A 15634-nucleotide genomic window follows, 5' to 3' on the forward strand; every position below is an offset into this window, starting at 1 on the left:
TACACCTGGAAGCAAAACCGGATACAATTGTTCTGAAACATAAGTGATTATTGAGATAAATATAAGATATAGCCTTCATTCGAAAAGATAATAAAAAATCCCTGAAACGTTTCAGCCTTTAGGCACATGTACAGTAGGCTACACAGAAACATTACCGTTCAGTTAGCTTGTTTCAAATAGGCCTACACTACAGTTTTTACGTGACATTGAAGTTTGCCTGTACAGGTCAAGTGTAATAAGCTATTTGTTATGCATAATTTGGCAAAGCACGCACATATAGGCTAGTTGTATTATTTGGAGGCATTTACTCGTGCATGGACCTTAACAACCTGCCTGGTAAATCATGCAGGGGAAGCTACGGCCAAAATACTGCAGTGCAGATTTGGTTGAATACACTATAATTCAATTCCCAAACATTGCCAATCTAAAGCAGTATAGTGGTGGTAATTAGGCAATGTCAAGGGTATAGCAACGACGCCCAGGAAAGTCATAGAACCCAGGAGAATAAGGCTACACTTTTTGATAGACAAGAAATACGACAGCTTGACGGGTTTGATGTTACTACAGACGCTTTCTACGTATAGATGCAGTCTGCCAATGAGGAAATGGCTTTTCAATTAATTCACTATACGAAAATCACGTGCCTAAAGGTTATCTTGGATGTCATTGGTTACTGTTTGGTTGCTGCTGGTGTCGTTTTTGGGCGGAGTGATTGACTTGAATCGACCGAATACATCGACTAGCCTAGCCTGTAGCCCACGCAATCGAAAAGGGTGGGAGTTTGACCTCCTCTCACATTTTGTGCCCACTAAAAAACTTGGGATTTCAAGGAATTGTGGGTTAACCTATACATTTAACAGAATGGAAGCGTACATATGATTTTCGCACATTATGGACACTTTGGCCGCTAGAAAGCTGTAAAAGGTTTATGTACTTCTTTACATAAGTTATATCTTCGGTGCTTCAACAACCAAGCTCATTGACCACGATGCGCAATTCTCTGCGCTTCGTGTCGGGGCGTTGGAATGCCAAGACATCTTGAATCGGTGGGCAAAGACCTTCGGTTAGGGATCAGCCCGTATGAAGAGACCTCTCACTTAGTAGCCTTCAATCTAAGCACCCCGTGTCAAGACGTTGCCGCGACACAGAAGTCCCCGTTTATTCCCCAAGTCTCTGGATACGCAGCTGCGCTCCAAAACCACTACGGCGGTCACTTCGGTTCACATGAATATAGAGCTATTGACTCCATGGATTTTTCGATCATGTATCGCACTTCAGACATTGTCGATATAGCAACAAGGGATGCTGAGCACGGATTTTTCAGCCGCACCTCAACAGAAAGTTTGCGAATGCCCCTGATGATCTCTGAAAACCCGATGCACCCTCTATTTCCATCTATATACGACCAGAGCGCATCCCCAAATGGATACACAGCGAACCGCAGGGCGCATGTGGGTTCACAGGGAGACATATACGTGGGAGCAGATCCGCATCAACCTGTCTCCAGTCCTCACCCACACGTCAGTGCTACCCAGCTTTACTTTGATCCCAATGTGGATATGGGTATGAGAGTAGCAACACAGAATGGTAACGGTGCTTTCTGTCGATACATGCGACAGCCCTCTAAGCAGGATGTCACCTGTAAATGGATAGCTGAGAATCAGACAAATCAACCCCCAAAAACGTGCGGCAAGATGTTCTGCTCCTTGTTTGAACTGGTTACGCACGTCTCCATGGATCACGTCGGCGGTCCAGACCAGGGTCATCATACTTGCTTTTGGGAGGATTGTCCGAGAGAAGGCCAATCTTTTAAAGCAAAGTATAAATTAGTCAACCACATTCGTGTACACACTGGAGAAAAGCCATTCAATTGTCCGTTTCATGGTTGTGGGAAAATATTTGCCAGGTCGGAAAATTTGAAAATACATAAAAGGATTCATACAGGTAATGAGCCAGCCCTACATTCTATTAAATCAACAGGCCTAACACAATATGTGATGTGTTATATGAAACTGGTTGAAGTTACAATGCTCTCTGTTTTAAGACTGCTATGGGTCTAACTTTGACTAACTACCAGTCAATAGGCCTATCCAACTGCAATTTTGACGCACAACGCAATTGCAATTTATGAAATTAATTTCTACATTAAAATTACTAATTTTCTTTGGCAGGTGAGAAGCCCTTCAAATGCCATTTCGAAGGCTGTGACAGGCGGTTCGCAAATAGCAGCGACAGAAAAAAACACATGCACGTACATACCTCAGACAAGCCATATATGTGCAAGGTGTGTGACAAGGCCTACACTCATCCCAGCTCTCTGAGGAAACACTCGAAGGCAAGCCATCTTTTCTGGTGAAAAATGCCAGCGTATATGACCTATATTTACATGACGTAGTATATATAAATCAAAGGATTCTACATTGTTATATGTCATTGAAAGAAAACACACAAAATATAGGCTATGGAAAAAACTGAAGGACTCGGCTACATATCCTGTGTTTGTAAATTTGAGCAATCAAAAAATACCCTTTTGAGTTATCACATCTACAATAAATGTTCTCACTTTACAGGTTCACGAATCTCAAAGCTCAGGGACCTCCCCAACAGGAACCTCTGGATATGAGTCATCCACGCCACCTGCTCCGTGTAGACCTCTGTCGTCAACCATCGAAGACTCGACAAAACCATCCATGCTGGTCAAGCATCATACGTCAATATTTAAAGAGGATCTCTCATCCAATTTGATTGAATGGTACGTTTGAAACGGTTAGAGTTAACAGTCCAAGTGAGAACACTAAATGTTTATATAATTACCCACTGGGCACACTGGTTGAATCAACGTTTTTTTCCACGTCATTTCAATTAAATTGTAGCCTGTAGGCAGGAATTCAGGCCCATAGCATAGGTTTGCTCATTTTTTAACAAAAGTTCAGAAAACACAGCGTCGGCCTATGCATTGCCTTAGTGTTGAGCTGTAAATGCACCTTCATAAAATGCAGAGCAAATGCAATCCAATTGGAGTGATGTTTGTTCAATAGCCTCCCTAATGTTAGGAAAAGTCTGATCCTTGGAAAATACTGCACATTTACTACTGATTTACAAATGAAAATGTGGCCCACTACACCAAAGCCTTTACATTCATAGATAGGCCTCCATATAAGCCTACTGATAAATGGACAAAGACCCCCCCGTAGGCCAGTTGAGAACAAGTCGTAATTTACAACTGCGACCTGGCCAAGATAAAGCAAAGCAGTACGACAAAAACAACAACACAGAGTTACACATAAACGAACCTACAGTCAATAACACAAAATCAAATAAAAATTGAAAAATATATGTGCAGTGTGTGCAAATGTAGAAGAGTAGGTTAATTAATACATGAATGGAAGAAAGACATACGAAATTAATCATCAAAAGCAACATATAGAAACCATAAAGTGCATAAAAAGAAAGGAAGTAATTTTAGAGAGAAAAAAAGGAAACAGATAAAGGAGGGAATTAAGTATTAGAGTAAAACAGTATTTTCATGTGTTGCTAGATTTTAACTCTGATTTCAGAATCAGTTTTAAGACAGAAAAAGATGGGCCTACTGTCATCCACATGGAATGTTGCCTTTTGCAAAGAACAATATAAAAATGTATTTCTTAATTTCTCTATCTTAAAATATACTGTTTACAATATAATTCATACAATTGTATTTTTGTTGCAGTTTATTGTAATGTTGTATAAATGCACGGATATAAGTGGTTTATATATAAATCAATATGATTTAGGCAGGCAGCTTTAGTCAACACTTCAATGAAAAACATGTTTATGGACATTTTGTACCTTTTTATTATGAGTGATGTTGAATCTAATAACTAGATACACTTGTATAGATTTGGGGGCTTTTATTTTTTAGATGTTGGATTTTGGAGTGGTAGCCTACCCTTTGCTAAATGATTTACAAGATCCAGCATTTGAGGACAAAGTAAAGTTGACAATCCTTTACGGCCCAGAAGACACAAACTATTCTTAAAGTGTTCAGTGGAACATCAAGGAAAATATTTTAAACATGCAATTTAAATACATCTGGTATATGTTGTTCAGTTAGCCGAACTAGCATCAGATTCAGATCATTTTTTTAATGAAAGCTAAATGTAAAAAAACATAGATCAAGGCAAAGTGAAATAAATAACAGAAAGCATAAAATAAGTTACATAAATCTGACCTATATTCAAAATGTGGCATTTAATTCACAGTTTGTTGATTTGTTGAAATTGATACTGTCTATGTACTGCCGTGTATCCCAAATTACCAATAAATTGGTAAGGCTTTGATTTAGTTTTTCCCTGTTTATTTATCATGATGATGCTGTACATTATGTGTGGATCTGTACACAAATCTGCTCTCAATATAGGCTATTAGATATCACTGGCGTAGCAAATGAACAAATTGTGTTGAAATATCAGTATATCTTTTATCAGATTAACCGTCACGCAACCAACATTTTACATACTGTACATCGATTACCAACTGGGGTCATTTTGACCCCAACAAGAAACTATTGAAAAGGAACAATCACAGCAAAATATCAATGTATTAGTTATCAAAACATCCTTAGACATGTAAATAATGTTATCTGAAACAAAAAATGACCAAAACAGACTGTTATTTTAGCAAAATTACCATTCATTTTCAAATTCTGTCATATGAAAATAGGAATGTTTTCTTCATATAATGTGCAGCTTTTTCCCAAAGTGCAATCCACATTAGAACTAAGAAGGTAATTGACCATAATTTGATTGTATCATTACATTTTTCAGAATTCTTAAGTAAATATACATGTTTTTTGGTAAAAATGACTGCCTATGTGAAATATACTTCATTATATTTACAAAAAGTGATTCTGATAGACATTGACCAAAAATATGGCTTAGTTTTCTTTATTTCCTTAACCTACAGCCAGCATTAGCATCGCTGTTGGTGAAACAATGGGAGTGGGATGGGCTATGCCAACATGCTTAAAAATACATGCCCAAATTATTTTAGTCACTTTAAAGTGACTTAAAAGATTTTGTATACCATTGGCAGATTTTTATATGAACAAAAATAAGGTTTGGTTTTTGTACACAGTCATAAGAGAAGTACAACCTTAGGCGAGTACATGGGGCGTTATATTGCTGCAGGTGATCTGTCTATCTGGTCAAAATCACTATCCTCTCCTGGTATGGATAACATGTAATTCTGTCTCCAGAGAAACCTAGATTCAAATAAAGGTAATATAATTGACCATATTATATAGGCAGAATCAGGAGCATTTTTATTGATACAGTTCAAATTGATACAAAAACACTAAACAATGATTTAGATTTGTTAAGAACAAGTTGATTGACAAAATCAGGAAAAATTAGAAGAGTTGAATAAACCACCTTTGGACTATGATGTTAAAACAAATGACTCTGGGGTCAAAATGACCCCAGTCGGTAGCTTGAGGGTTAATAAAATGCCTTCTGATGATAAGCATGTTGGCAGAGAGAACCTATATTTAAACCCATGCACTGCACCACTCATATATTGTCTTTTGCAGGTATTTATTTTACTGTGCGCCTTTGAACGGGCACACAACACTCCTCACCTTTTCAGCCTACCCTTCAGCTCTATTAGTCTATATCTGCTGGCTTAGCTACGAGTACGTTCTAAGAGGATCAACCCATAAGCAGTTTCCAACGGCCCTTTGTCACGCAAATGTCTGTGTCATCTTTGTGAGAGTCTGGTCCTGTGTTGTTTTCTAAGGAGAGCCATGTCAACTGACTTCCGGTCGGCTCTAGCCCTGCTTATTGGTAGATACCCTCACCAATATCAAGTTCTCCCCTCAGTAATATCACACCAATTTGGTTGTCATATTTTTAACAGAGATTTTTTTTTTTCAAAATGCCCCCTAATCTTCATCTTCCCTGTTCTCCACCTTCCTCTTCACCACAATCATCCTCTTTGCCCTCCGTAGCACCCTTCTGAGGACACCCGTCATATGAGCGGAGCCATCAGCCATGGTGGTGGTAGTGGTGACAGGCTGGAGCCTGCAGTAATTGTGCCCCTGCTGAGATGCTAGCCTGTCTGGGATCAGGGCCCAGCAGGGGGGGGGCCAGCCCCGCAGCCATGGGAACAGCCAGGGGAGGAGGAGGAGCCTAACCTGTCAGAGATTTAGACCTACTGGTTGATCTCCTATCCCACATACTCACTCAGCTGAACAAAAATTAATCTTCCACCTCTTTGGACAATTTGCGAGAGGAGAAACTGATGAACAAACATAAATTCCACCTACAATTGGGGTTGATAAGGAGAGGAGGGAAGTTAGAAGTTACCTTGTGTTCACAAAACCGTTTATAGTCAGTCTCCTTTATTAAGTAGATTATCAGAAGAGATATGAGACTGAGAAACAGAAACTATTTGTAGAAGATATATAGGCAATCATCAGATGTTTATTAGCAAAAATCTGTCGCTAAGCTTTTCTGATTCCAGTCAGTCCTTTTTTCTGTATGTGTGTGCTCGCCGGGCGTGCACGCATGCGTGTGTGTCTACTCCCATTCATTACTTTTTCCCCCCAGCAGTCTCTCCTCTCAGTGCCAGACCAAGCTTCTTGCCCAGTAGGGTACACATCTACCCCTGATCACCTGCTGGGCTCAGAGCCCGGCCCCAAGCATGACTCTCTCCATCTCCTTCCCGGTCCTCTCCATTCCCTCTACAGACTTTTGCTTTGTTCCCTATTTTTGTCCACTGTCTTATCTTTACATTTAGGTCATTATGGTCAGCCCCTCTTATAGTATGTGTATGCAGAATGCAGAGGAAGACTCAACCACAGGACTTTCAATTAAAAAGGGGGTGGAGACATCCTGAATCATATGGGTTTGAAGTGGCTTAACTCTAGTGACCTCCCATTGGGTTATATTTGTGAGGTGTGGTACATTGAAGAGAAAAAAAACAAGTTGGGCTAATGGTGCCATCCAGAGACACATATTTAGAAAGTTAGGTTCACTTTTAGAATTTTAGTCATTCAGTTAAATAGCGTTAAATATTCCCCATGTAATGTTAATGAGGAGCTAACATGGCTGCCATAGAATGTTGAAGTGTCATGCAAATGCGTCATAATGCAGAAACCACATTGGCTCAAGTCTCTAAATATATATACTGAACAAAAATATAAACCCAACATGTATTTCTGTCCCTTTTGTGGAAAAAAAAAAACTCATTCTGATTGGCTGGGCCCTGGATCCCTAGGAAATGGGCCTGTGCCCTCCCAGGCCCACCCATGGCTGCGTCCCTGCCCAATCATGTGAAATCCATAGATTAGGGCCTAATGCATTTATTTCCATTGACTGGTTTCCTTATATGAACAGTAAACAGTGAAATCGTTGCATGTTGCATTTATATTTTTGTTCAGTGTACATGGCCCTGGTGCCATCTAGTGGTAAAGAGGAGATACATTAAGCAGCCTTTCAACAGGGTGGTGGTCAAAATAATACTGAATCTTCCCTTTAACTTTCTAAAACATCTTTATTGAACAGTTCACTACATCAATAATAACCTAATGTCAACGTCAGAAGAGCCTCCTAATAATGTGACAACCATCTTGGTGATTTTCGACATGAATAGCATTGTGAATGTTACTGTGTTTGAACATGCACACACAAAAAAAGCATCAGATTTATAGTAACATACGAAAGAGAGAACCCATCATGATGAATGGGCTTTTTTTCTCTGATTCTACACAGGAAAAACAGCCGGTGAAGTTCTGCAGACACATCAATTCACAGCCTGCTTGATACACAGATGATATCACAGAAATATAATTATATTTCTATCAATGATATACAGGAGATCTTCCATCTGCTGGGTACAAGGGGCTGGGCTAACTAAGAAAGATGAATGTGTTTTTTCTCTACATTGGCCATGTTAAAGCAGGCTGCTAAAACAGGACACATTCAGCCACAGGGGAAAGGGAAAGGTTGCTGCAACGTAGCTACTGTTACATTATGATGGCAACTCTAAATGGCATTTACACATCCAGGTGACAACACATAATCTAATGAAAATGGAGATAGTTTGTTACCGTAAGTTCACAGCAGCCTAGACAACCTCTTATCATATCATATTTCAGTGTGGGCACCATGTGTCTTGGCTCCTGTGAGCAGTGGAGTGGACTCTTGGCCAAAAATACCCCAGCTCCTAAGTAGGTGTAGTGCACAACCAGGTTGTCAGGTTTCTCTCTCTGCTGAGACCTAGAGTGTGGTCCCACTACTGTCCAGGGGCTTGCATGTACCAGGGAATGTACCAGGCTCCTCTTGGGCAAGGCGAGTTGCCGTTAGGGCCAGTGACTCGGCTGCTGGGCAGGGTGCAGAGGGTGTGGCTGCCAGTTGGCTCTGACCCACAGCTCATGAAGGCCAGGAAGCACCTGTAAAACTGTGACACGTGACATTGTCAATGCAATGCATCCTGTGTGATAATGGAGTACTGATGTAAAAGTTTCAATTTCATCATCAAACCATTGACAAGTAAGAACAATGGCCAGGGTGTGTGCCACTGACAGGCTGTTACCTGGTTGTTTAACAGGATATATATGATAGGGTTGAGAAACGTGCTACTTTTGGCAAGGATGGAGGGGACAATGCTTGTTGTGGGGCCGACCAGGCCAACCTGGCCGAAAGTGGCTAGCAGAGCTACCACCCCGTAGGGCATCCAGCACAGCAGGTAGCAGGACACCATGGAGACAACCATCACCAACACATGGGTCTCCCGGCGATGTGCAGACAACTGGTTGGTTTTGGCGACCTGAGGAGATATGACATTTTATAATATAATAATATATGCCATTTAGCAGACACTTTTATTCAAAGCGACTTTCAGTCATACACTTTTCATACATTGGATATACGGGTGGTTCCAGGAATCAGCCCACTGTGCTGGCGTTGCAAGTGCAATGCTCTACCAATGGAGCTACAGACACATAGGACTATTTTATTCAAGTTACTTACGCTGACTAATTTCTCCAATCAAACCCCCAACCAATCACATCACTACCATCTGAAGAAGGCCACTACCATCTGAAGAAGGCCACTGCCATCTGAAGAAGGCCACTACCATCTGAAGAAGGCCACTACCATCTGAAGAAGGCCACCACCATCTGAAGAAGGCCACCACCATCTGAAGAAGGCCACTACCATCTGAAGAAGGCCACTACCATCTGAAGAAGGCCACTACCATCTGAAGAAGGCCACCACCATCTGAAGAAGGCCACCACCATCTGAAGAAGGCCACCACCATCTGAAGAAGGCCACCACCATCAAAAGAAGGCCACTACCATCTAAATAAGGCCACTACCATCTGAATAAGGCCACTACCATCTGAAGAAGGCCACCACCATCAAAAGAAGGCCACTACCATCTGTACCATCTGAAAAAGGCCACTACCATCTGAAAAAGGCCACTACCATCTGAAAAAGGCCACTGCCATCTGAAAAAGGCCACTGCCATCTGAAAAAGGCCACTGCCATCTAAAGAAGGCCACTGCCGGGCCTCCCGGGTGGCACAGTGGTTAAGGGCGCTGTACTGCAGCGCCAGCTGTGCCACCAGAGACTCTGGGTTCGAGCAAAGGCTCTGTCGTAACCGGCTGCGACCGGGAGGTCCGTGCGGCGACGTACAATTGGCCTAGCGTCGTCCGGGTTAGGGAGGGGTTGGCCGGTAGGGATATCCTTGTCTCATCGCGCACCAGCGACTCCTGTGGCGGGCCGGGCGCAGTGCGAGCTAAACCATTGTTGCCAGGTGCACAGTGTTTCTTCCGACACATTGGGGCGGCTGGCTTCCGGGTTGGATGCGCGCTGTGTTAAGAAGCAGTGCAGCTTGGTTGGGTTGTGTATCGGAGGACACATGACTTTCAACCTTCATCTCTCCCGAGCCCGTACAGGAGTTGTAGTGATGAGACAAGATAGTAGCTACTAAACAATTGGATACCACGAAATTGGGGAAAAAACGGGGTAAAATTCAATAAATAAAGAAAATAAAGAAGGCCACTACCATCTAAATGTCACTACCATCTGAAGAGCCATTGATAAACCCCCATCAATTGCAATTTAGAAACTCGGATGTATAATATCTAGTAACTAATTTTGTTGCATGTTTCGTACAATAAAAAAAAACATGTCTGAAACTAAGATATCAAAGTAAAATAAATCTCAATTTGATCATATCAATTGAAAGTAATCTATCATCTGAATAATTCAACTGATAAAAACAAACAGACCCTGGAGTTGAACAAGCCTTGACACCTGCTAAAGGAAATCAAACACAACGGTGGGGGGTCAACATCCTTATGTACTGTGGGGGGTCAACATCCTTATGTACTGTGGGGGGGGGGTCAACATCCTTATGTACTGTGGGGGGTCAACATCCTTATGTACTGTGGGGGGGGTCAACATCCTTATGTACTGTGGGGGGTCAACATCCTTATGTACTGTGGGGGGTCAACATCCTTATGTACTGTGGGGGGGGTCAACATCCTAATGTACTGTGGGGGGTCAACATCCTTATGTACTGTGGGGGGGGTCAACATCCTTATGTACTGTGGGGGGGGGTCAACATCCTTATGTACTGTGGGGGGTCAACATCCTTATGTACTGTGGGGGGTCAACATCCTTATGTACTGTGGGGGGTCAACATCCTTATGTACTGTGGGGGGTCAACATCCTTATGTACTGTGGGGGGGGTCAACATCCTTATGTACTGTGGGGGGGGGGGGGTCAACATCCTTATGTACTGTGGGGGGTCAACATCCTTATGTACTGTGGGGGGTCAACATCCTTATGTACTGTGGGGGGAGGGGGTCAACATCCTTATGTACTGTGGGGGGGGTCAACATCCTTATGTACTGTGGGGGGGGTCAACATCCTTATGTACTGTGGGGGGTCAACATCCTTATGTACTGTGGGGGGTCAACATCCTTATGTACTGTGGGGGGGGTCAACATCCTTATGTACTGTGGGGGGTCAACATCCTTATGTACTGTAGATTATTGTTGTTATTCAAACTCGTTGTGTCAGCCACCTACAGTGCAGTCATGCAGTCATTATAGACTCCTTATTTGTCGAAGCTGTGTTGAAGACACCTAATCTAATGCATAAAACCACAGTAGGTCTACAGTGTATAATAAAAGGCATGGAAATACTGATGCTCAAAATCATACCCAGTGTCACGCCTACTCCCACTCCCCCTCTCTGGCACTCGAGGGCGCTAGGCGGCCCATCATTACGCACACCTGTCACCATTGTTACGTGCATCAGTGATTCACGAGACTCACCTGGTCTCTATTACTTTATTGATTGCCTCCCCTATATCTGTCCTCACAGAATGCAGACACCAATATTGGAAGCATCAGGGAGGTTTTTTTTGGGGGGGGGGGTTGACGTCAGGTCCGGGTGCCCCTGCCCGAAGGAACCGCAGGTGTCTCAGCTGGCTCGTCTGCCTTCCATGCCTTAGCTGGCTCGAGAGGTTTCCTTGCCTCGGTTGGCTCGGAAGGCTCCCATCCCATGTCATGCCTCAGCCGGCTCGTCAGGCTCCCACGCCTCATCACTCCTCGGACGGCTCCTCCGCTGGTCGGCTCCTCCGCCTCGTACACCTCGGCCGGCTCGTACGCCTCGTCACATCCTCGGCCGGCTCGTACGCCTCGTCACATCCTCGGCCGGCTCGTCACGCCTCGTCACATCCTCGGCCGGCTCGTCACGCCTCGTCACATCCTCGGCCGGCTCGTCACGCCTTGGCCGGCACCCACGCCTCGTCGATCCTCGGCCACCTCGTCATGCCTCGGCCGGCTCCCACGCCTCCCCGCCAGGCAGCCCATCATTACACACACCTGTCACCATCATTACGCTCATAAGCACTTCCTGAGACTCACCTGGACTCTATTACTTTATTGATTGCCTCCCCTATATCTGTCCTCACACCCAGGGCATGCATTTGTGTCCCAACACTCAGGAAATGTGTTCCTAAATGAATCTATCTGAATGAAAGGAGAGTGAATAAAGAGTTATGTTTATGTTAGGGCATAATACAGGCAATGTGGGTATATGTCCCACTACTGCACTAGTGCAAGGGGGACTACTCAGCCTGCCTCACCTTCAGAGTGACTTATTGACTTACTGGCAGAACTGAGCATGAATGATGGTGGCCCACTGGAATTGCACAGCTGTCTCAACATGATAAATGGTTTCACTGTGTTGAATGTGTAGTGTTAAGGATTTCCAAAGGGGGCATTTTCTTGCTATTATCTTTAGTTAAGGTCTGCTGTACATGTCACAGATTTAGGACATACATTTCCACTTCTTGCTTTTTCTATTTTTGTCACTGTCTTGCATATTTCACCATAGTTTATCCTCCTTTGTATTATTACCAAAACATCATTGTTGCCATCTTCATGTACAAGCATGCCCTCCATCATCGTCAAAATACTCACCATCATCAATACAAATCGGTTTTAGCATTAACCAATCACACTGACTCACCCCACGGATGAAAAAGAGGATCTTCCCATAGCAGATGACCATGAGCAGCAGGGGTAGCAGGAGGCAGAAGATGAAGAGGCAGGTGACATAGGAGATGTTCCCAGAAGAGCGCTGGTGCCACTGCACTGAGCATATGGTGCCTGGGCCCTCAGGACCGTAGCTGCTCCAGCCAAAGAAAGGTGGCATTGTCCACACCAAGGAGTAGAGCCAGGCGCCCGCGATGGCCAGCCAGGCCTTCTTGTAGTCAGACGGGTCAGCCTTTGTGTAAGACAATATCGTGGAGTAGCGCTCGTAGGACAGGACGGCCAGAGATACTAGAGAAACGATGCCTGCACAGAGAAATGGATGGAGGTGCCCCAGTTTCTGTGCGTTAGAGATGTATAAGATAAACATGAAGTGTCTCCTCTCTAATGGGAGTTTGAGTCAGAGCTTCCTGGGTGTTAAAGAGGAGACACGGCATACTCATCGTAGACATACCTAACACACAGATAGTGGGTGAGTGTGGAGGTAGAGTAGTAGCTGTGGTGAGAATAACAGAGGAAGCAAAAGTTTCCACATTGTAAACCATAACTCATAGCATTGCAGTTAGAACCTATAACATACATTACACTCTGCCTCCAGATGTCAGCCTTTTAATCCACAATCTAAATCGTGGACAAGAAGTCTACTCCGCTTGGTATATGAAAGGCATGCAGAGCATACAAGAGAGCAATTTATATCATTTCTGCTGTGGACAAAAATCCAGCTAATGAATAAGATGTAGGTATTATTCTACTATTATTCTATTATTCTATTATTCTATTCTAGCAGACACCGTAACCAAGGTGACAGTTTGTATATTGTTGAGCCAGGGACAAGATACAGTGAAAGCTTACATAAGAATAAAATACTAACAGTCATCAAGAAACACTGGTTTGACATGAAAGTTTGACTCAAAATGTGTCTCTTTACCAGTCAAACTGACTGTGTAGCGAGTTTCAGGGATCAAACATGTTATTTGCTTATTTACTGTTAATTCAAGAGTAGGATGCATGTGGTATGTATCTCTCACACAGGACGGAGAGCATGGCGCGAGGGGACCTGTTGAAACATGAGATTGACATGCAAGTTTCTTCCTCGGTTTTCAGTATCTCTAAAACTTTACCATTATGAAAAGGATAGGAAGCGTATAGGTTATCAAGTCAACTAACCGAAAAGCGTGTTGGCGAAACCGTACCACTTGCACCCTTGGTCTCCGATGAGCCATCTGCCGTAGAGGCTCGCAGCGAAACTGAAGGGAGTTCCAAAGATACACACCAGCATGTCACTCACGCTGATGTTGAGCAGGATGAGGTTGATGGGCGTCCTCAGCACCTGGAACCGTGCGAAGAGGAGAAGGACGAAGAAATTGCTGATGAATCCTAATAGTAAAATGACACCGAGGAATACTGCAACCACTGTGTGCCCTGTCCTGCTGAGCTCGGACTTCTCGCTGTATACGAGAGAGTCACGGACACTGTCACTCGCGTTGGGGTTCGTCGCGGAACTGTCCTGGGTACTGAAATTGAAGTTGCGGCTTTCAACAACTATTGTAGCGCCTTGCGGAGTCAATGGTGGTGGATGAGACATTTCAAGGGGCCGGGGAAGATTGTTCTGGACCTTAGCTCTCACTCACACGTTGTCAGTGTAGACATGGGCAATACATCTAAGACTCGCCTGCAGATTTCAGTTTCCACTGCTCTCGCACTCGCTTGCAGGCTATCGACGAATCGGCCCCAGACAGCTCAACGCCAACTCTTTATTTATCTCCCATTCCCATTGGGTTTTTTCTTAGTTTTAATTGAATGTGCTACGCGATGAGGAAGTCGGCGAAACACTAAAATAGTTGAATTAACCAACAAGGGTAGACTATGTCTAATAGACTCATGTAATTAGATAAGCACCCACACCAGTCTCTGTTCAATGAATGCAAAGCACACTGGCGTAACACAATGAGTGCTTTACACAGACAGGCCAATTACAATAGTTGTCCACTAATTAGTATTTTGACCAATCAGATCAGCTCTTTTGCCAATAATTGGGCAAAGGGTCAGAATTGATCGCAGCCAAACACTTGAGTTGCATTTTTTAGGACAATTGCCCCCTCAACATTACTGTACTTTCAGACTGCTTCATTAATGCACAGTGTGCAGAGCCATGGTCCATGACTGAATACAATAGGTTCTGTTGAGTGGCTATTATGCTATTAGTCAAAACAACCTGCTCACTTGTATATGCCATACTGTTCACTGTTAGATAATGTTACACCAATGTTCTGGTAAATATTGAAATAGCTGCATGAAGATCTGGAGCCCAAAAGGCTTCTATTTAAAATGAGATGTTCTTCCTGTGGTTGAAAGGGCCATGATATTGTTCCATCCCAGGGGGTCATCTCACTTCACCCATACAGAGACACACAGAACTGCATTTCAGCGTAAACAGGTGCTATTAGCCTATAGCTTTGAGTATGTTGGTCATCTAAAGAGTAAAGAAAGCATGTATTTACAGAGCCTGAGAGTGTGGAAATTGGACTGCTCAAAAGCTTTTCAGATCGTTATCTGTGAAAATCGAATTATTCGAGCCATAACTCTCTCAAGCTGTATCCAAAGGTTGGGATGTAACCCTTGGAGAGATATTTTGATCTCATCAGTCTCATCAGTCTATAATACTCAGCAAAGTGCTCCCATTGAGGGAGCAATCCTAAATAGGCCGGATGTCACACTGGAGCAGCTTCTAGATCACCTCTCTACTTTGTTCTTCCTCTGTGGTATTGAATTGTAAATCAAATAACATTTTATTGGTTGTATATGTAGCCGATGTGAAATGGCTAGCTAGGTAGCGGTGGTGCACGCTAGTGGCGTTTCAATCGGTGACGTCACTTGCTCTGAGACCTTGAAGTAGTGGTTCCCCTTGCTCTGCAAGGGCCGTGGCTTTGGTGGAGCGATGGGTAACGATGCTTCGAGGGTGACTGTTGACGTGTGCAGAGCGTCCCTGGTTTGCGCCCAGGTCGGGGCAAGGGGATGGACGTAAAGTCTATACTGTTACACATACACATATTTAGCAGGGAAATGCGTGTGTTCCTAGCTC

At 43.5% G+C, this 15634-nt stretch overlaps 2 protein-coding genes across 2 annotated transcripts; one reads left to right on the forward strand and one right to left on the reverse strand.

Annotated features, from left to right (window-relative positions):
* Positions 1-645: 645 nt before the first annotated feature.
* Positions 646-6091, forward strand: LOC112230641 (zinc finger protein ZIC 3-like). Its single transcript, XM_024396912.1, has 3 exons — positions 646-1944; positions 2172-2335; positions 5987-6091. Exons 1-3 carry the CDS (start codon positions 1026-1028, stop codon positions 6089-6091), a joined length of 1188 nt encoding a protein of 395 aa, XP_024252680.1. The 5' UTR covers positions 646-1025.
* A 1422-nt stretch (positions 6092-7513) lies between these two features.
* LOC112230591 (pinopsin-like) lies at positions 7514-14497 on the reverse strand. Its single transcript, XM_024396862.2, has 4 exons — positions 13720-14497; positions 12530-12858; positions 8575-8808; positions 7514-8439 (listed from the first exon to the last, which is right to left on the reverse strand). The coding sequence occupies exons 1-4, from the start codon at positions 14135-14137 to the stop codon at positions 8275-8277; spliced, it is 1146 nt and encodes a 381-aa protein (XP_024252630.1). The 5' UTR covers positions 14138-14497; the 3' UTR covers positions 7514-8274.
* Positions 14498-15634: the final 1137 nt, after the last annotated feature.

Source organism: Oncorhynchus tshawytscha, linkage group LG33, assembly GCF_018296145.1.
Source record: "Oncorhynchus tshawytscha isolate Ot180627B linkage group LG33, Otsh_v2.0, whole genome shotgun sequence".
In the NCBI taxonomy this organism is placed as follows: domain Eukaryota; kingdom Metazoa; phylum Chordata; class Actinopteri; order Salmoniformes; family Salmonidae; genus Oncorhynchus; species Oncorhynchus tshawytscha.